The sequence below is a fragment of the Magnolia sinica genome, chromosome 6 (genome assembly GCF_029962835.1).
Source record: "Magnolia sinica isolate HGM2019 chromosome 6, MsV1, whole genome shotgun sequence".
NCBI classification, from domain to species: domain Eukaryota; kingdom Viridiplantae; phylum Streptophyta; class Magnoliopsida; order Magnoliales; family Magnoliaceae; genus Magnolia; species Magnolia sinica.
This window is the reverse complement of record NC_080578.1, coordinates 80696790-80719119: the sequence shown is the minus strand read 5'-3', so window position 1 is coordinate 80719119 and position 22330 is coordinate 80696790. Positions and strand designations below refer to the sequence as shown.

At 38.3% G+C, this 22330-nt stretch overlaps 1 protein-coding gene across 8 annotated transcripts in view; it reads left to right on the top strand.

Annotated features, from left to right (window-relative positions):
• The first annotated feature begins 2541 nt into the window (after positions 1-2541).
• Positions 2542-22330, top strand: part of LOC131248919 (uncharacterized) — a 43424-nt gene continuing 23635 nt past the window's right edge. For 3 of the 8 annotated variants that reach the window (XR_009172554.1, XR_009172553.1, XM_058249438.1), the window contains exons 1-3: positions 2574-2827; positions 2957-2988; positions 7555-7596. Coding sequence is in view for 6 of the 8 variants with exons in the window: in XM_058249438.1 (XP_058105421.1) it covers positions 2754-2827; positions 2957-2988; positions 7555-7596 (148 nt within the window). In the remaining 2 variants the exon portion in view is untranslated. Of the gene's footprint in view, positions 2828-2956; positions 2989-7554; positions 7597-11774; positions 11941-22330 lie in introns of all 8 variants that reach the window. The other 5 variants (XM_058249441.1, XM_058249440.1, XM_058249443.1 and 2 more) reach the window with 4 other exon arrangements.

Genomic DNA, 22330 nt, shown 5'->3' with positions numbered 1-22330 from the left:
TTCCCGTAGTGTCTAGTGAGCAACACAGACTCGTGAGCCGAATACGGTAGTATGGGATACTGTATTTGAGCTGTCGGCCTACACTGATAAGGTGACGAGCCCTTTGTAGTGACCTCGAGCGTACTTTAAGATCGTGTAGAGGCGACGAGCCCTTACGTAGCAACAAGAGTACAAACTAGGCCTGCATTGATAAGGTGATGAGTCCTTTGCAGTGACCTAGAACCATAACATTGTATGAGATTTATTAGGATTGACGACCCTAGAATGGATCATCATTTGAGAATTGATATAAGTGAGGTACCTTAGCTTCCCAATCCTGCTGTATGAAATGGACTAATAAGAACTTGGTAATCACGTTCATGCATCGCACTGCATGTGCTGTTTGACATTGGGCAGACCACTGAGGAAGTGACTGACATGCGCAACCGTTAGATGAAGATCTCGGAGGGAGTGCAGGCGAGGGCATGCATCATTTATACATACCATTCTTGCATTAATCAGATTACTTAGGGATGTTTGATTGTATTGTTTTATCATTACTGCTTGACTGAATTGAGAACATGCTAACCTTTGCTCTATTGTTCCACTGAGTTGATCACTCACTCCCATGTTACGGGATGGTCTTTTAAACACCAATCAGACTCTGTCTTAGTTGCAGATGGAGACCCAACTGGCGAGGCAGAGCTAGATTTCGAAGGCGAGAAAGATGCTTTCTTGTATATGCAGTATTCGGGCGGGTTTATATAGACCGTTTTGATCGAACGGGCTTCAGGGTTATACTTGTGGAGGACTCTCACATTTTTGACATTTTGTAACTTAAAACAGTATTTGTAATATTTCACCTGGGAGGTGTTTATACTCTGGAGATGTACCACAACTTATATGTTTTATATCCATCTGTTACAGTCTTCTGCTTGCGTAATTTAACTATCTTTGGAGTATGATATGCTGTTTTGGTATGATCCCACTTATGTTTAATGCACTAATATGGACAACATTAATCATCATTTTCTATGTTGCATAAGTGATGCGTTGAAACTCGGGAGTTGGACTTCTACTCGATCCTCGATTTTCAGGGCGTTACACGAGGCAGAGACATGTGTCCTCATGCTATTCACGCAGAGATGAAGAGGCACCGCTCCACGTACGCCTCCTCATATGGCTCATCGCTATCATTACTAAATTCTCCTCAATTCAAGCACATGCAGCTTTTCTCTCTCTCACCTTAATGGAAGGCGGCCCCGATCGAGCAAACCTCTTGACCTCCTACGTGTGAAACCTCATGCTTAGGCGTTTGTCCAAGTTCATTTACTTCTCGAGCTCTTAGAGAGCGCATGGAAGTAGGGAGCTACTGTTATGGGAATGAGATCGAAAGACAAGGCAGGTATTTCGGATGAGGAGGTAAGGTGAGAGCTCGGCCTTAAATGCCAAGCACGACCACCGCGACCAACCCAAAGCACCAACTATAAGCGGTGACCTCGGTCGCTTAGCTGACATCCCACTATCCCGACCAATGAACAATTATGAACGTCGACCTAGCCTTGACCAAAGGCCCTAACCTCAAAACTTGGCTCCAGCCTCGATCATCAACCTCAACTGTCGACCTCGGTTGGCATGACCTCGACTAGACGCCATAGAGGTCGACCTCGACCTTGGATTCCAACTACTAGGGAAGACCGTTAGGAAACATCCCCTTCGTATACGGAGGTGATTCTCTTCCTGAGATCTTCGCTGAGGATCTTGGCGAGATAAGCGTCATATATTCGGAGAAAGATCTCTATTGTAATATGTATCTACACAGTGGATTTATTACCAAACACGGAATAAACTTGAAGGGGTTATAAATAAGAACCCACCTCATAGGAGAAAGTATGTACAATTACTCTAATTCGACTAGACCCATTGTATGGTTATTCTAACTCAGGCATCGGAAGGTCCCCGACCACAACCAGAGCTCCATTGTTACTTAGTTTCATAGGTATACAACAGTCTAGTAGGAACAACCACATCGATCATAGCATCAACAATTCTCTCTGACTTCTACGACTGCTTCCTCCTTTGCTTTTGTAAAGTGTATGTTTGAAAATCCAAGCTGCCAAACATAAATTTTAAACTTATTGGAATAAAAAATCTGACTGCCAAATATAATCGGTAGAATGAGAATATCAATATTGAAAAATGAGAATGTCGATTCTCAAGCTCAAATCAAAGCCAAACGGCCTGCATCGCCTTCAAAACTGAAAAAATGCATGTACGCAGTCAAGAAATACAGACACGCATCATATCTTTCATGCGGATTGCGCTCGAATACATTCCATGAATTTCAATATGATACGTTGGGACTTTGGAATCGATATTTTATTTCAATGATCCACACCGTTTATGTGATTGGGCCACTCTTGGACGGGCGATGTCCAAAAATTTTATAAGGTTGATTATTTCATCACTTTGATTATACAAAGATTAGTTTGACCGTCCATTTTCAAAGCAAAAAGCCAAATATCAAACAATCCAATTGAAGAAAGTTCACTTGCTGTGTATTAAAAAAACAGAAGCTAAAGACGCACCATATAAACGGCTTGGATCATTGAAAGACGATCAATCGGATTCAAAGGCTAGAGTCCCGACGTATGACATTGCATTACGAACAAACCTCATAATTCATCTTCCTCCTCGTGAAACTCCGTCTACACTGCTTTCATCAGCACGAAGCTCTCTCTCTCTCTTTCTCTCTCTCTCTCTCTCTCTCGGAGATGGGTCCAAGACAGTGTGAGGTCTGCAAGGAAGCGCAATCGAAATACAAGTGCCCTTCCTGTCTCATTCCTTAGTAAGCCCCCTCTCAAAACACCCCCTTCTCTCTCTCTCTCTCTCTCTCTCTCTCTCTCTCTCTCTCTCTCTCTTGCATGCAATTGCTTTTGATTGGTAGCATCTTTCATAACGGTCTGTATGTATGCAGCTGTTCTCTTCCATGTTTCAAGAAACATAAAGGTACGCCATCTCGATTATATGGAAAATCCTGATTTTTTTTATTTATTAATATTATCAATCTTCTCATGGGATGTTCATAATGCTTTATGACACCTTGAGTTTCAATGTCAGCTATCTGGGTGCCTTTTCCATTTGCCTCTGCTTATTGCGAGGGTTTCGTCCCGGGTTTGGCTGCCTACCTTTCTCACAACAGATGATTAAACTGTCATTGACATTATTTATGTGCTGCTCATTCTGAATTATATCCTCAGTCCTTGTGTTGATCCATACCGTCAATCTTATAGGAAATCACTGTCGATAGCCCGTGTGAAGAAAAAGAAAAGTGAAAAGCTGAGAGATTTGTGTACCCTAGCTATCCAGTTGAATGTGGACCATTGCTCTGTTGGGGATTTTGTGACTTTGGCTCTTTTTTGATCAAATCAGTAGCCTGAACCATGCCAATGTGGGGTCCACTTGCATGAGCTTGAGGGTAACAATTTTAAAGGATAAAAATGGAAGAAATTTGGATTTCTCTAATTTCTTCCATTTTTTGTATTAGCATAAATTAGACTATTACATAGGTTGGTTACAATCAAGCTCTATCTAATAATCTACATAGGTTGATTATAATCTGCAATTTTATTGTCGACATCCTGGAAACTGTGAATTTAGAATGGTTTCGTACCACACACTCGTTCATACCAAAATATCAACTAGTAGCACAGAACACTGATTAACCTATTTACATGGGTCGGCAGGTGCAGATATACATTTGAAAGGTCCAGAGTAGTGTCCTGTCCACTTCATGTCTTGGGGAGTCTAAAGTCCAAAACAAGCGTAACATGCTTCTACAGGTTTGGAATGATGGCATTAGCAAGGGGGGCTAACATGCATGTTGTGTGTCTGGTTTGGAAAAGCCTAAAAGGCTTTACACACTTGGCCTCTTATATTTTGGATATCGGAAAAGCGTTTTGCCAACTTTATGGGTGGTTTAAAACAAATAGTCCTTAACGTCACCGTCTTAGGGAACTACGGTTGCTGCCGTTACCTTTACATAACGGCTGCCACCGCTACTTTTACATAACGGCCTTTACGGCATACCATGGTTGAAGGGGTTTACAAGTTGTCTTGGGAATTATTGTTAGATATCTGTGGGTCTCAAGTGTCTCTGCAATAGGCTTTAATGACTTGATTTGAAGGTTTGAATTGGATTTTATAAAGAAGTGAGTGACACCAGCTTTTGTGTGCTTGTGGAAGTTGCAGGACTTATCAAGTGTCCATGTCCATGGGACATGGGATTATAGAAAGCCTAAATGCAAGGCCAGGAATATGATTTGAATAGAATCCAAATTAGTCAGTTTTTAGGTAGTTGGTTAGTATTTTCTAATTAAAAAGGGTCTTAGACGCCTCTACTTCATTGGTAGTTGAGTTATCATCATCATCATCATCCAAGCCATATCCTAATTGATTAGGGGTTCCAATGGGCCGGGCATGGGCTTGCCAAAATGAGAATTTTAAATAGGCCTGGTCCGATGGCCCCGACCCAAAACAATTCAAAATCCAGGCCGAGACTAGGGCTCTCAACGGAGCAGGTCAGATTCGAGATCCCATTTGCTTCGAATCCATACAATGTGGAGTTGGATCTTAAAATAGGTTTGATTAATTAAATGGATTGTATTCGGGTTCACAAAAATAAATCCGAATCATATTCGGGTTGGATCTGGATCTAGTAGGGAGTTCTGAGCAGATCCCTACCATTGCATGCTTCAAGCCTTCAACCATTTCGACTTCCATAGTACTGAGTTCTGTGTGGCTGTTCGACTTCTGCTCTTCAAACTTCAATATTCCTGCATGATTCAAATTGAAAATATTCAAATTGCATCATTTTGTTGCTAAATTAAATACGTTATCTTATTTATTTTTTAGATTTGTGATGTGGTGGATTCAGACTTAGATCTGACCTGAATTCGATGGCTATATGGATTTTTGGATCAGAAATGGATATGGCCATTTATAAGTGGATCAGATATGGATATCACCTTTTGGATCCGAGTCGGATCCGAATCTGCATCAGAATCTGGCTACAAATTTTTGGACTCAAAGCTGAGATCCAACTAGATCTGATCCAAATCTGATCCATTGAGAGCCCTAGCCGATACCAACCCCAAGCCCGACCCGTTGACAACCCTACAATTAATTGGGGTCGACTACATGAATCCAATTCCTCCATTCCACCATTAAGGGCCAGACCTTTAGTTAGACCTACCTCCATCGATGTCCTTTTAGGACTTCCTCTCGCCCTTTTAGAGCCTTCAACTTGTACCCACTCACTCTTAACCTACGTGGTTCTAGGTTTTCATTGCACATGACCAAATCATCTAAGTTTATTTTTCCTCATCGTATCACCTATTGGCTCCTCCTAAGTTCCCTTGAGTGTATTAATTTCTAAATCCATCCTTTCTCGTCTTGCTACTCATCCATCTCAATCTCCACATTTTAGCGATACTCATCCTATGAAAATTTTGTTCCTTAATTGCCCAACATTCTGTCTTGTAAATCATAATTGGTGTTATAGCTATCCTATAAAATTTCCCTTTTAGTTCGAGTGGTACACAAAGACCACATACAACTGTAGAGGGAAAACCTCCATTTCTTCCACCTAGCTTGAATCGTATGGGCAACATCCTTCTCAATCTCTCCACTCTCATGAATTATTAACCTAAGGTATCGGAAGTGGTCATTTGGGAAACTTCTTGGTCAACAATCTTACCTAATTCCTTGTTTTCACTCCTATTGTTATTAAAATTGCACTCCTTGTACTCTGTTATAGTCCAACTAATTTTAATTCCTTTAGATTCTAAAACATCCTTGCACAAATCTAGCTTTGTGTTTGCTCCCTCCCTCTTCTTGTCAATCAAAACTATGTCATTTGCCAACAACATACATCATAAGATCTCTTCCTGCAAATGCCTTGGTTACTTGTCCATAACCAATGTAAAAAAGTACAGGCTCAATGCCAACCCCTGGTGCAAGTCTACTGCAAGTCAACCTAATGGGAGTCTTTAATACATGATAAGAAAGAGAAGTAAATAGGAAAATAAATTTTGGGTCATGCTAGTGAATTATCGGACTTTTTAATAATGTATTTGAGTTTTTTGTGGTGTTTTAGACAGCCAAGCATTAATGCCATATGGCTTTTCTCATGTTTTTATTTATTTATTTATTTAAATTATATACAGACAACACTTGAGTTATTATGAATATGGCTATTCTTGTATTGGTGGGTGAAAACCCTAGAGGCCAGTCTTTAGAGGAAAAGAGAAGGAAAAAAAGGAAAAAAAGGAAAAAAAGAAAAAGAAAAGGAAAAAAACTAGATATCTCCAAAATGTGTGCTACGTGGAATATTATCAAAGGCTTGATCAATTCTTCTCAATGCTGTTCATTGAATATGGTCTAAGGTGTTATCCCATCTCTTCTTCTCTTTTTCTTCTTCCTTCTACATCTAACCTTCTATGTCCTTGGGGTGGGTCTAAAGTGATTTCCTGTTAGGGCTCTCAATGGGTTGGATCTGGATCGGATCCAGTTGGATCCGGCTCCAAATCCGAAATCTATAGCCGGATTCAGATTTGACTCGTATAAAAAAGGTGAGATCCATATCCGATTCACTTATAAATAACCAGGTCCATTTCCGATCCAAAAATCCATATAGCCATTGAATTCGTGTCGGATTTGGTCCGAATCTACCTCATCACAAATATAAAAATATATAAGATAATATATTTAATTTAGTAATAAAATATTGCAATTTGAGTATTTTAAATTTAAATCATGCATCAGTATTGAAGTCTGAAGAGCAAAAGTCGAACAACCACACATATTTTACTACTGTGGAAGTCGAAACGGTTGACATCTTGAAGTATGCAATAGTGGGGATCCGATCGGATCTAACCACTAGATCTACATCTGACCCGAATATGATTCGGATTTATTTTTATGAACCCGAATCTAGTCCATTTAATTAATTGGACCTATTTTAAGATCCAACTCTGTATTATATGGGTTCAGAGTGAATTGGATCTTGGATTTGACCCGCTCCATTGAGAGCCCTACTTCTTGTCCGCTTAGGGGAATATAGTTTCAAAATTGCTTAAACTTTCATCGTGTATATAGAAGTCTTTCACCTTGCAGTGTCACAACTCACAAGGGCCATGAGAAGAAAGAAAAGATGTGCATGGAAATGCTGCATATATACCAATAGCGTAGGACCACGAATTCTTTTCTGACTGAAATAGAGATTGAGATCTGTGGAAGAAGGTTAAGAGGGAACGGTGAAAGCCAATGTAATGTGCATGGATGACTCGTCAGAAAGCTATCATGCTTCAATGCCATCTCTTAATCAATCCATGTTTAGTCATTTCATGTTCATGTATATATCATCACATAGAATGAAACTACTTAAGAGCATAAAATTTTGAAGAAAACATTAAGGGGGCTTGTTGCAGGTGCAAGTACTATTGAATATGTTAGTCTGCATGAATGATTCTGTTATGTGCCTGAAACTAATACTTGCTCATATGAATGCTGCAGAAATTCCTTGTGCAAAGCCTGTGTCTGTTGAGGCAAAACCACGTAAGAGTTCCTACCCTCTATATTACAATGAAGGGTATACGTGTAGTTTTAATGCTTCTGCTTTTATGTTATCTGTACCATCATAACCTTCTTGCAGCTATTTCAGGTCGTTTTCACAAAGCATTTATGATTTCTATTGCCTTTCTTCCATATTTAAATAAAATATATGTATGTAAATCACAAACCAAATTATCATAAAGCCATTAACTAAATATTAAATATGCACATTTAAACTACGAATCTTTAATATGTATCTTTGAGGATGTTTTGGTCTGTGTTGAACGCAGGAGTTGCATTGTCAGGGTTGTCGCTGTTATTTCCTTGTGTGAGTCTTTCGTTTTTGTGCCTCTGTTTTATTGTATTATCTCTGTTTTTCTTTCTTTTTTTTTTTTTCAATAAAACAGTCTCATTCATAAAAAAGGTCCTTATTTAAAGCATAAACTAGTAATCATAAATCATAGATCAAACCATCATATTATCCAAACCAGACCTTCAGGCTAGACCGCTAGGCTCCAAATAATGCATCAAAGCCATGAAGCGTGTTTTTGGGTTGTTCATAAACATAGAGGGAAAAACACACTAAGAATAGACCTAAGGGTTTGCATACAAATTTATTCAGGATGGATATAATCGGTCAAGATAAGTACGGGATTCCAAGAATTTTTGGCTTGCAAATGTCAGCAATCGAACCAATCTGGACAAAATCAAACAAAGACCACTAAACTTTTTGGTATTAATATATGTGTTCGTCAATCTAGTTTGATGATGCAACTGATTTGTTTGGTGTCATTAGCAGGTGAATCCAGCTGAGTTAAGTCATTCAAGGTGTTAAATGGATTGTTGTGATCACTCGGGTGGACTGGCTTGGTCTCATGTATGGTCTCTTGTAATTATTGGGCTAAAGTATATGTTGGGATAGAGTTTAGGCCGATGGGCTTAGCTTTTGTAATATTTAAGTAAAGAGGGGCAGTTTTGTAATTTTCTTTTTAATAATGAAAGATCTAATATAATAAGAGAGAGGGGTGTGGGCGTGTGAGCATATTGAGCAGCCCTTCTCCTTTTTCTCTCTCCTTTCTATTCTTTCTCCGCTTTTCTTCAATTTTAAGGTTTTACATGGTATCAGAGCACATCGAGAGGTGATTCAAATTTAGATCTTCTTCTCTCAAAACCCTAATGTATCAATCAGATTTTGGGGGAATTCTCAAAAACCATGAAGTGCTGATCAAACCCTAGAGAGAGGGTCATTCTTTGTTTTTTGCAGAAAGCATCATGTCTTGTGCAATTGTTTTAAGGCGAGTGCAGTCTTTTGCTAAGGAAGTGCAGAAATCGGGCTTGGAAGATGAAAGTTTGCTGATTTTTTTATAACAGGGTGATGTTGCATTGTTTTCGCTCGATTACTTTGCAGTAAAAGGCAAATTTTGAGTAAATTTTTGTTATCCATGACCTAATTTGGATGTAGTTGAGTGTGAATTTGATTATAGATCAATAGTTTTCAATACTAGTTGAATCAAATTCATTTAAAGTTTGTTATAGAGTCTAAAGGTGTGGTTGTTGTTTCATCATTGAGTGAGAGCCCTAATTCCTTGTTTAATGCATCAAATACATCTCTGTAAAACTTAATAGGCAGAACCACTTTGGGCTAAATCTGTTGAAGTGTTTCTTTTAGCCCTAGATAAGGATAACTTCCTCACTGAGACCAAACCTGAAGAATCTGATTTTAAATATAAGCAGTGGATGTGTGATGATTCTTAAGATCAGGTCCTGATTGTGGAATAGTATGGAACATGAAATCGGTTCAAATTTGGTATTTTTTTAACATCGCTAAAGATTTGCTGGATAAGGTTAGAAGCATGTACTCTTCAAAATAGAATATTTCTTGGGTGTATTAGTTGTATGAGGAGATTTTCCCTCTTAAAAAGGAGATAAATCTCTTAGTGAGTATTTGCTTAGCTTATTAGTTTGTATGAAGAACTTTCAAGCTGTCATTCCATTTCTTCAGATGTGACCCTTATGAAGAAGCAGATGGAATACATGAAAGTGGTGAAGCTCTTGTGTGGTTTACTAAAGGAGTATCGATCCAAGAAGGATTATATTTTGGGTGGTGTTTCGCTTCCTTTAGCTGTGGAAGTTTATGCTAGACTTACTCTTTAAAAAAAGGTTTATAATAGACTTTGGAGAGTTTCCATTGGAGATGATTCTGGCAGTACCCAGGTTAATAGTACAGATAAATCAACCTTGGTTACCTCATCTAGTTACATTGGTATGGGTGGAGGTCGTGGTGGACGGACCAGCTGTGGCGTTTTTCTTGGTGGTAGAGGTTTGGGGGGAGGTATGGTGTGATCGTGGTGGTAGAGAAGATTGTTTCTAGACTCAATGTGGGTTGACTAATCATTTTGTGAATTTCTATCGGAACCTTTATGGCAAACCTCCAATGACCAATTGAGTGTGTTGATGATGTTCCATATGATGGTAGACCTGACACTTCTACTAGTTCCAAGCTAGTGGTAATCAGGTCAATGTCACATTATCACGAGAAGAAAATACACATTTTCACTCCTTTCATCAAATAATGTACCCTTTACATCTACTCTTATTTTGGCTCATTTATGTAAAACTTATCCTCTTCTCATCCCATTTCTCTCCTTGGATAATAGATTCTGGGATTTCTGATCATATTATTAGTAATCATAGTTTATTTTCCTCATTTGGTACTATTTTTTCTAATGTGTTTGTTACCTTAGTTGATGCTACCTCTTCCAACATTATTGGACTTGGTACTGTTCAGTCTAATGATTATTATCTTCTATTTTATATGCCCTTAATTTTTTCTTCGGTCTTTTATCTGTGAGTGAGCTAACAAAGTCTTTAAAGTGCTTTATCACCTTCTTCTATTTTCATTGTGTTTTTTAGAACCTCAAGATGGGCAGGACGATTGGTGGAGGACGCGAGAGGAATGGTCTATGCTATTTGGATAGAGAATTAGTAGGTGTTGTGGTGATACTTTAGGGTCCTGCTATCCAGCGGCATTGTTATCTGGGCCATCCATTACTCCAGAAACTGTAGAGCCTCGTTTAATCCTTTCTAAAACTATCAAGTTTGGATTGCGAAACTTGCTAGCAGAACGGGATGGGTGCTGAGTGCAAGAGTTGACATTTGATTGAAATTACACGTGTTTTACTCTTGGAAATGAATGTTCCACAATTTTTATGGGGTAATGTTGTACTTACCGCATATTATATAATAAATTGAATGCCATCTTCTATTTTGGATGGGAAAACACCCTTCTCATTATTGTTATATGATAATCCATTTTTTAAAAAAAATCCTCCAAAAGTCTTTGGTTGCGCTTATTTTGTTCACCTATTTGGGCCTTGGCCAAGATAAACTTGTTCCATGTTCTATTAGATGCATTTTTTTTTGGGGTACGCCTATACGTAGAAAGGTTATAGATGCCACTGTTCTTCACTTGAAAGGCATTTTATGACAAGTTGACAACTGATGGAACCTTCTTTGAGAATTCTCACTTACTAAAATTGAGCATTGTTGCAAAAGCCACTCCTTCGAAAGTTTTGTTGCCTAGTGTGTTCCCAACATATATTATTACTGAGGCATCACAACTTCAAAAAGATTTCACGTAGGCTTATTACAGGAAAAGGGGAAATGACCAAGTATTGCAGACTGTTTCCTCTCACACTACACCTTCGTTTGTTGCTCCTATTGAGGTTCTAACATCTCCTATGTCTACCAAGGTTGTTGGTGATTTGCCTATTGCTGTTCATAAAGGTAAATGGTCATCTATTCACGTTCTATTTCAGTTATTCACCAATTACCAACAGTTTGCCCTTACCTTATCTCTATTCTCAAGTTAGTTTTGGATGCATTATTGGATAAAAACTTGAAAAGGGCTATGGATGACGAGATGAATGCCATGTATTTCAATAATACATGGGATTTAAATGATCTTCCATTTGGTAAGACACTAGTTAAGTGTCGGTAGGTTTGTGCAGCTAAATTTCTGCCTGATAGCTCTATTGAGCATTACAAAGCCAGGTTAGTAGCCAACGGATACACAAGGTTTATGGAGTGGATTATTTGATACTTTTTCCCCAGTGGCTAAACTTAACACAGTTCGAGTTATTATTTCTATAACTACTAATCATGATTGGCCTCTCTTTCAGCTGGATGTGGAGAATGCTCTTTTGCATGGGGATTTGCAATAAGAAGTGTATATGGAGTAACCTCCTGGGTATGTTGGTCAAGGGAGTCCTCGGCATGTAGATTAAACAAATCTATGTGTTGGCTGAAACAGTCACCCAAAGCTTGGTTTGAGAAATCAATAATGTGGTAATATCATATGGTGTAAAGAGAATTAAAGTAGATCACTCTGTTTTCTCTAGGCATACTACATTGGCTTATATTATGTTTATTGTATATGTGGATGACATTGTAGTTACATGTGATGACTTGGTGGGTATTGAGTATTGACAAACCGAAGTTGTATCTTCACTCCCACTTTCGGATTAAAGACCTTGGCTTAGTCGTTATTTTCTAGATATAGAAGTGGTGAAATCTAAAGTTGGGATAAATTTGTGCTAGGGGAAATATGTTTTTGATTTGTTAAAAGAGATAGGTATCTTGGGTACACCTATGGATTCTTATCTCAGACTTGATTAGAAAGAATGAGAGTTATTTATAGACTTTGGAATGTATAAAAGACTCGTTGGCTAACTCATTTAACCATTAATAGGCATGATATTGCCTTCTTTGTAAGTGTAGTTAGCCAATTTATGCAAAATCCCAGAGCTCCATATTTAGCTGCAGTTATGAGGATTCTTAGATACTTGCAGTTTGCACCTGGGAAAGATATTTTATATAAGTCTCATGGCCATCTTAAAACAGCAGGGTACTTTGATGTCGATTATGCGAGGTCAAGATTTGATAGAAGGTTGACTATATATTACTGCACATTTCTTGGCGGTAATGTAATTACCTAGAAAAGCAAGAAACAGAATGTTGTTGCTGGGCCCAGTGCTGAAACAGAATATACATCTGTGGCACGTACAACTTGAGAACTTGTTTGGTTGAAAATACTTTTGGAAGTGTTAGGATTTGCGGGCTAAGTTCAATATTTTTATACTATGATAATTAAGTTCTTATACATATTGCCGACAATCCAATGTTTCATGAAAGAACAAAACACATAGAGGTTGATTGCCAATTCATTTGTGATAAGATTTATTAGAAAGAAATTTCTAATCCATATATCTCGTCTCATGATCAGGTTTTAAATCTATTCACCAAAGGTCTTGGGAAGTCTTAGTTTGAAAAGCTTATTTCCATGATGGACATGTGTGATATTTATGATTAAGCTTGAGGGGGAGTGTTGAATGGACCGTTGTGATCATTCGGGTGGACAAGCTTGGTCTTATGTGTGGTCTCTTGTACTTATTGGGCTGAAATATGTGTTGGGGTAGATTTTAGGCCTATAGGCTTAGTTTATATAATATTTAAGTAAAGAGGGGTAGTTTTGTAATTTTACTTTTACTAATGAAAGCCCTCATATAATAAGAGAGACGTGTGGGTGTGTGAGCATATTGAGCAGCTCTTCTCCCTCTTCTCTTGCTCCCTATTCTATCATCTTTGCTCTTCTCTTCTTCAATCTCAAGGTTTTACACGAGGCATGTTGGTACTTTCTAGAAATGTCAATTAGAAGTTTGACATAAGTATAAACCAAAGGGTACCAACTGAGATGGACAACAAGTGACAAAAATCAGCAGATGGGTGAACTACTGACAAACAATTAGTTACTGGTGGTGTTAAAATTGGAGACTTATATTAAATACTTCTATGCTTAACCGACCTTAATACACGACCACTTTTCGTCAGAAAGGATTAAATTCTCTTAATGCTATTGAGGTTTATGGTATGGCGTTAAATCGAACCAAGGCCCTTTTTCGACTGATGCACTTCCCTGGGTGGATATATAGGCCTGCCCAATGAATAAATGAGTTTAAATTTTGTGGTAACTAGTTTCATCCCTATTTCTGAAATGGGGAGAAATAGTGGTGGAGAAATAGGGTGGAGTTTTTTGCCTGTGTTTTCATGTCCAATAAAAACTTGTGCAATGTGATTTATTAGCAAGGTGATATTTTAATGAGATTATTAGTGAATGAGAAATATAGGTTGGTACACGTATTTTGTTACATTCGTTGATGATTTTTTGTGAATGACTTAGATTTACTTAATGAAAGATGGATTAAATTATTCTCTATTTATAAGACTTTTCACAGGGAAATACAATACCTATTCAACTCAAAATTGTCTTTGTTTCATTCAGATAATGCCAGCGAATGTCCCAATCCTTTACTCTGTATTTTGTGAAATAAGTATTTTGTATCAAACGTCATGTGCCCACACCCCACAACAAAATATTGTTGTAGAACGAAACAATTGTCACTTGCTTAAGATGACTCGTGCTTTATTAATTCACATGAATGTTCGAAAAGTTATTCAAGTGATGTAGTACTCATGGTGTGTTTTTTTTTTTTTTTTTTTTATAATTGAATGCCTTCGACTATTTTAATAAGTAAATCACCTCAAGAAGTTTTACTTTTAGATACGGTGTTGTTTTCTTTGCCTTTCAAAGTTTTTAGATGTGTATGTTTTGTTCACCAATTAGAGATGGGCCATAATAAATTTACTCTTAGAGCCATTAAATGTATTTTCTTTAGATATCATGGATACAAAGAGGTTATTGTTGTTGTGGTCCTTCACTTCGAAGACGTGTGTGCAAATGTTACGTTTTTTGAGTTCACTCCATTCTTCTGACAAGACTATAAACCTCTTGATGCGGAAGCTGTGCTTGTACCTGTTGTGGTTGAAGAAGGCATAACCCTATCTCCCACCTATGCCGACTCCATTGACCTAAAAGCCTACTCATGCTGAAAATGGATAGATAGTGTGACCAATCATGATGTGCCATCAACCGTATTTTCTTTCAAGCCTAGTGATCTAGTGACTTTTGTAGGTAGCCTGGTGTTCCTATTGCCATAAAAAAGGAAGTGTACGTGTACCGATCATCCTATCTTCAAATATGTCTCATTTCAGTGCTTTTCTCCAACCTTTCATAAATTTGTGGTGTCATTGTCTTCTCATTCTATTCCCAAGTGATATCAGGAAACACTATCACATGAGGAGTGGAAGCTAGCAATGGAAGAGGAAATGACTGCTCTTCATCAAAATAACACTTGGGATCTCACCAGTCTACCTATCGGTAAATGTTTTGTTCATTGTAGGTGGGTGTACATTATTAAATTTTACCCTGACGTTACTATTGGACGTTTGAAGGCTCGCTTGTTGTCATGAAGGTGTTCCAAAATGGCAACGGTGGCCGTAATGGCCACCACTGTTACCGTTATGATATGGGCCGTAATGGCTGTTATGGCCCTTTTTAATTTTTATTTTTTGAAAAAACTGTTATGGGGCTGTTATGAGACCGTTACGGGGCCGTTATGAGACCGTTACGGGACCGTTACGACCTATTTTTTTCTGTAACGGCTGTTTTGACCCTGTAACGCGTAGTGGTTATGACCATTACCGTCACGTATCCGATTTTGAATACCTTGGTTGTCATGGTGTATACTCAGGCCTTTGGTGTTGATTATACTGAAACTTTTTCTCCTGTTACCGAGTAGAACTGTATTCGTGTTATCCTTTCGGTGGCCGTTGATCATGGCTGACCTCTCTTCCAATTAGACATTAAAAATGCCTTTCTTCATGGTGATCTCACAGAGGAGATCTATATGGAGCAACCATTTCGATTCATTGCTCCGGGGGAGTTAGACAAGGTGTGTAAACTACGAAAGGCGATCTATGGGTTGAAGCAGTCTTCACATGCATGGTTTGACAAATTCAGTGTAGTAATGAACTATGGCTTTATTCGAAGTCATGCGGATCATTCCGTCTTTGTATGGAGAGGCACCTTAGGTCTTATTGTGTTAGTTGTATATGTTGACGATATTGTTGTTATGGGAAGTGACGATAAGAGGATTGAAGAGTTGAAGAAGTATCTTTAGATGTATTTTCTCACAAAAGATTTGGGTCATCTTTGATACTTTCTGGGTATAGAAGTTGCCATATCAAAGGAATGAATTAGTTTCTCTCAACTGAAATACGTTTTGGATTTGCTCATAAAGACACATTTTCTTGGTACCAAGGAAGTTTATACACCAATGGATCCGAATTACAAACTTGTCGATGTTTAAGGAGATGTATTTGACTATTGGTTGAGAAACTTATCTATTTAACTATTACTAGCTCGAACAATTCTTATGCTGTGAGTGTGGTGAGCCAATTTATGTGCTCTCTGAGAGTACCTCACATGAATGCAACCATTCAAATTATGCGGTATCTTAAAGGAGCACCAGGTCAGGGAATTCTGTACAAATGGAACAATCATCTTTAGGTCATTGGATATTCTGATGCAAAAGGCAGGTTCTTTGACAGGTAGGCGGTCTACTATTGGGTACTTTTTGTTTGTGGGAAGAAATCTTGTAATATGGAAGAGTAAGAAGCAAAGTGTTATGGCTTGATCAAGTGCTGAAGCAGAATGTAGAGCAATGACTCACGCTACCTATGAGCTAATGTAGATCAAGAAACTATTTTAGGAAATCGGGTTTATGGTAAATCTACGTATGCTGTTGTTTTGTGATAATCAGGCGGCATCCTACATTTGCAAACATTCCAATCATCATGAAATAACCAAACATATTGTAGTGGACTATTACTTTATATGTGAGAAGGTCTCCAGTGGTGAAATCTCAACTGCACATATCCAGTCTCAAGATCAACTAATGTGTTCATGAAGGCTCTACCTCACAGCCAGTCTACCACATATACTTCAAGCTTGGCATTGACAACAACTAAGTTCTAGCTTGAGGGGAGAGTTAATGCACGAGCTGTACAACCCACCTAATGGATATGGAGGCTGTACAACTGTACGGTTCACCTAGCACCTTTTCTTGTCTATTCTTTTAGTTAAATTGGATTAGGACTCTTAGATAGGACTTAAGGGATTTTTTTTTTTCACTTTTGTCACGTAAAGGCGTTTCTATCTTTTTCACATTGCTTATTATTAATATAAATAGGAGGAGAGGGGATGTCCAGGCCTACAATCCTCTTTTCCTTTCTTTTCACAACTCTCTCCTCTTATTTCTTCTACTTCTAGTTTACAAATTTACAAGGACCATTCTTACACATCCAACAAATCATGCTCTTGAAAAAAATGAATTATGACCTCCCAAATATATGCTATATTGGTTGGGAAGATGGAAGACTGGGCACCATCTCATTTGCATTGCAAATTTTTAATGGAGACTTGGTCTTCTTTCATGTGTTTCAGATTGAATGGGCTACTTCAACTTCCATGGGCGTATTAATGTTAGATTTGTCGATGGTCATTTTGTCAGGAAGGCAAGATTCTTTGGCACATGGTCCCTCCTGGTATCATGTGGGATTTGGCTAGCATGTAATGGAAGTCTTTTAAGGTATCTCATGGCCTGTTAACTGGGTGAATGAAAAAAAACCGAGTCCAACATGGTCTCTTGAAGTCTCACCACTAAGGAATTTTGTATTTTCTCGCCATTGGATCTCACAAGGAACTGTTTATAGACCATCAATAATTATAGAAGAGTGCCCAAGGAGAAGGTAGAGTGGAAATTGCCACCTACTAATTGGTAGAAGTTGAATATTGATGGGTGCTTGTGAATCTGAACAAAGGGATCTTTCTTTATGTGCGCGCGCGGGGGGGGGGGACGGGTATCAAGCTGATTTGAAAATCATGCAATGACCGTCTTTTGGTGGAAGGTGATTCGAGGAGTGTGATCTCTTGGGCCTTGGCCTGTAAATGAGATTATCACTAAAGCTAATGAGGGGCCAACTCATTATGTTGCAGTTTCTAGAGATGTGAACTTGTCTGCAGATTCCCTAGCCAAGTATGGCGCTTATAGGCCATCTCTTGTAATTGGCAGTTGCTATCATCACCTTAATGTCTAGCAAACCCTTGTTTTGCTTCCTTTTTCTCAGTAAAATCTTGATATTCTTAAAATGGATTTCTAAATGTCCAACTTGATATTCTATTAGACCATCCTATAGTTGCACAAAGTGTGAAGGGAAGTGGCAACAGATCTGGGTTATCAGGCATAAATTGCTAGAAAGTGGGAGCAGGAGTTTGAGCCCAGAGCATCATTTGAAGCGGGAGTGGCAACCTGAAGCATGGTTCCAGCCGGAGTGGCACCTAGTTAGAAGGATCCTGCAACAAAGGACCATCCACCTTCATCAAATGTTCTCTGTGTTCATTTTATTACTCACTGTTAATTAACTATTCTTTTCCACCTTGTAGTTGTACCAAAACATCTACTTTCTTCTTTGTGAATGCTGACTACTGTTAACCAATGTTTTAAATAGCCAGGTTATATAGTGTGTAGCTTATGCCATGTAACGTGACTTGGCCTTAACGCTAGTGTGTAGCTTACACTATTTACCGTAGCTTAGCCTTAACACTACGTAGCTCATGCAAATAGCTTAAGTCGCATGTAGCCTATGCTACATGATAATTTGCATACTCTACATGCTACATAGACTACGCTGCATGTTACCCGGCTCACATTACAAGTCATTTTTTACTACAACATTAAAATCAATTAATGTTTTCAATGATTTGTTACATTTTTTTTTTTTCAATAAAAATTAGTTAATATTTTTAATGCTTTTAATAAAAACAATATAAGTAACATTATTCAATCAGTTTCATTGATCTTTTTATTTTTTATTTTTACCTTTATACTTACTGATTATCCTTCCTATTATGTTATGTTGCATTTGGTTGCACCAAATATCAAAATTTCATTATTAATCAGGCTAATTTGATGGATATCATGAAATTGGTGCAACCAAGCGCAACCTTGATTAAAAATCTATAAGTAGCATATAGCTTACGCTACATGCTATGTAGCTTACACCTCACGCTTTTGAGGGGTGAACACTACGCTGCATGCTATTCACTATTTAAAACACTGCTGTTAACCCTTTAATGAATTCCTTTTATGCAAAAGCCAAATACTAGTTCAAAAATCCAAGTTGGCATCAGAAAGACCCTTTGGTGTTTTGGGGAATAAGATTGGGTGAGGAGGAAATGAAAAGATCTAGCTGATGTTTTTGGGTGTATGGCAAGCAAGCTTCTGCCCTCATGCTTGACTCTTCCTCGCATTGGTAAGTCGGTTGAAGTCTAAACATCTGATGGATGTTGTGATGGAACAAGTAGAATGTGAGCTTCCAGTTTGGAAGAGTAGATATCTTTCCCTTAGTAGTCAGATTACTTTGATTGAGGCAGCCCTAACACATAATGCAGGTTGATTTTATTTCCATGTTCCACTGTCTGGCTGGTGTAGTTGAGTGAATGGAAAGAATCCAAAGGTATTTCCTATGGAGGGGTGGAAGGTTCCATTTAGCAGCCGAAAAGAAAGTTTTTTTTTTTCCGAGACAGATCATGCAATCTGAGATGTGGTTGACATAGTCTGAATGTAACAACAGAATGTTTTGTGATAAGTTGTGTGGCTGGATGAGTTTTTCTAAGTGCTGAACTGAAGGTGATTGGTTGGCCAAGTCTATCAATGCTTTCGCCAATTGGCCTCAGCGTTCCTTTGATGGCAGTTGGGGATAGGGTTCTTTGATGTATCATGCTGATGATCTCTCAACATTTATTCAATTTTGCTTTCCTGGTGTTTCCTTTCTCAAATTTATCAAAGTTTTTCCTTTACACACACACACTCACAAAAGGCTTTCTTATTACTCGTAACACGTGTAATCGATTTTGATGCAGCCCAATCCTGAGCTTGTGATGTGGACATCACGCGCACACGCGCACTCACGCCCCCCCACCCCCCACGCACGTACGCTAGAAGGAGGGCCTCACCGTCGATCCGGATTGATGACGATGTTTAGGGAGGGCCTCCTAGTTAGAAGACAGAGTTTTGATTCAAGAGAGTGGGCCCGATAGCCAAGAAAAGCTCATCATGGGATCTCATGATCGTGGCCTACTAGTCGGATTGATTTATATTTTAGGTTTTGCTTATTTATGTTATTTAAAACATCGTGAACGCTTTAGATTTCTTTGATTGGTTTTTATTTTAGTTTACTTCATCGCCAAGTAATAGGTTGCGCACATGGCACGAGTTTTGGGGTATAGGGTTTTCCCTATAAATAAGCACCCCTTATAGTTCTTTTGATTGATTGAAGATTAATAAAAATTCTGCGTTTTCCTACTCTCTGAGTTGTGAAGTCTAATTGGGTGCGAAGCCCTCCCCTCATCGAAGGGTTAACTACCGTGGCAAAGCCACATCTATCCCGATTCGCCTCCATCCATCGCCATCTCTACTATCCATCTTCTATCATCCCTTCTTCTCATCTCACCTCATCATCTACACTTCGAATCAGTCATCTATTGCAGCAATTCTCCTCTCCATAGCAAAATTTCAGAATCTAGCCCTATAGGAGGGTTGAAACTTCGGCGGAGCACCACGCACAAACTGTACATTGGATCGAGCTGAGATTTGGAGGTTTTGGAGTCCATCCCTGGCCGACCAGGGCCAAGGTGACCTTTTTTTGAACAGTGCGCCCCACACACGTGCGGCCGGGATCACACGCACGTGCGTCTGGGCCATTGTTTTTGTTCATGCGTGCGGTACTTTTCTGGTTCATCTCTCCTCTCTTTCACTTTGCTTTTACCCAAAATCCCTAAACCTAACCCTAAATTACTCAAATCTCCAATTTTATGCCCCTTTTCTTACCCTAAGGTTCCCCGAATTCGAATTTCTGAATCCCTTGGATTAGGGACTGATTACTATGCATGTGTGGATGATTATTTCTTATCTTTGAGTATCGTTTGGTTCATAAATTTTATTGATCTAGCCCTATCATGTGTAGACCTGGACCCGCATAGATTCCCCTTAATTGAATGTTTGGACTTTCATGTGGGATATGGAATTTGTGTAATTGTTTCTGAACTAACGTGATCTTAAGCCTGAATTCTCACATATCATATTTAATTTTCATGTCCTGCATCAAATTTGGTATCCGAGCCTAGGGTTCTTGTAGGGGAATTCATTACATGTTTAGGGTTTGATTGTTTATGTCCATTACGCCTCAATTCTCATCATATATGGCTGTTTAGAGGTCCATAAACCCTAACATAAGCTGCTGAAATTTTCTGTTATCCCCTTATTTGAATTATTTTAGAAATCAACTTAGCTTTCTATTTCTCTGTTTAGAAACTTTCCTTTTCTGTTTTTTAGAAACTTTCTTAATCTGTTTTTAGAAACTAATTTCTTTTCCTTTTTCTTTTTTAGAAACCAGTTTACTTTCCTTTTTCTTTTTTTGAAACCAACTTACTTTCGATTTTTAGAAACTTTCCTTTTTTTTTTTTTAGAAACTAGGTTGTTTTTTTAAGAAACTTTTTTAATTTGTTTTTTATTTTTTATTTTTATTTTATTTTTATTTTTTTTTAGAAACTTTCCTAATTTGTTTCTTTAGAAACTTTCCTTTTTCATTTTAGAAACTCGGTTGCTTTTCTTTAGAAACTTTCCTAATTTGTTTTTTTTTTTTTTAAAAGAAACTTTCCTAATTTGTTTTTCTTAGAAACTTTCCTTTTTCATTTTTAGAAACTAGGTTGCTTTGTTTTTTATAGAAACTTTCCTAATTTTTTTTTAAAATTTTTTATTTAGAAACTTTCCTAATTTGGTTTTTCTCTTTTTTTAGAAACTTTCCTAACTTGTTTTAAAAACTTTCCTTTTTCGTTTTTAGAAACTAGGTTGTTCTTAAAAAATAAAAATAAAAAAATCTTATATTTTGACAACTATATTGCTGAATTTTGGTTGACACCCTACACTAAACATGGAACAATTGCAAGAGTCACTAAACAAGTTGTCCCAAAAGTTGGAGTCTTTTATTAAGCGCTTGGATATGGACCAATGATTTGAACAACTTGATGTGCGCATTACCCAGCTTGGGACCTCCGCTGGGACAAACACCACCATTAGGGTGGATGTCCAATTCAGGTAGGTGGCCAGGAGGATAGACCAATGAATGAAGTTGGCCAAGGAATCAGTTATGGGCGTGCACCTGTGCACCCATCCCATGAGGGACATCAAGATCATTATTTTGAGGGGTACAACATGTGCAGCCTTGTGACTGAAGAGAGTGCACCGGAGGCTAGTGTAGAGTTACTCACCGAAGTCATTCTGGTAGTGGATGAGTTTCGTGATGTTTGTCTTGATGATCTATCGGATGAGTCTCCCCCTAGGAGGGATATAGAGCATACCAGAACATGGGACACCGTAATACCTACAACCGAGTTTACGTTGAATAGTTCTGTTGATAGGTCCACAGGTCTAAGTCCTCGTGAAGTCGTTACGGGTTATAAACCTAGGAAACCTATTGATCTTGTCTCTGTGTCATTGTCCTATAGGCCGTTAGAGTTTGCAGAGTCTTTTGCACATCACATTCATTCATGACATTAAGAAATTAGGCAGAAGATCATGACTAATAATGAACATTGCACATTTTCTGCAGACCAGCATAAACGTTTCAAAGGATTCAATATTGGGGAATCTGTGATGGTCCGCATCAGGCCCGAACGGTATCCTTCGGGGCCCGTTTGTAAGTTACACGCGTGTAGCGT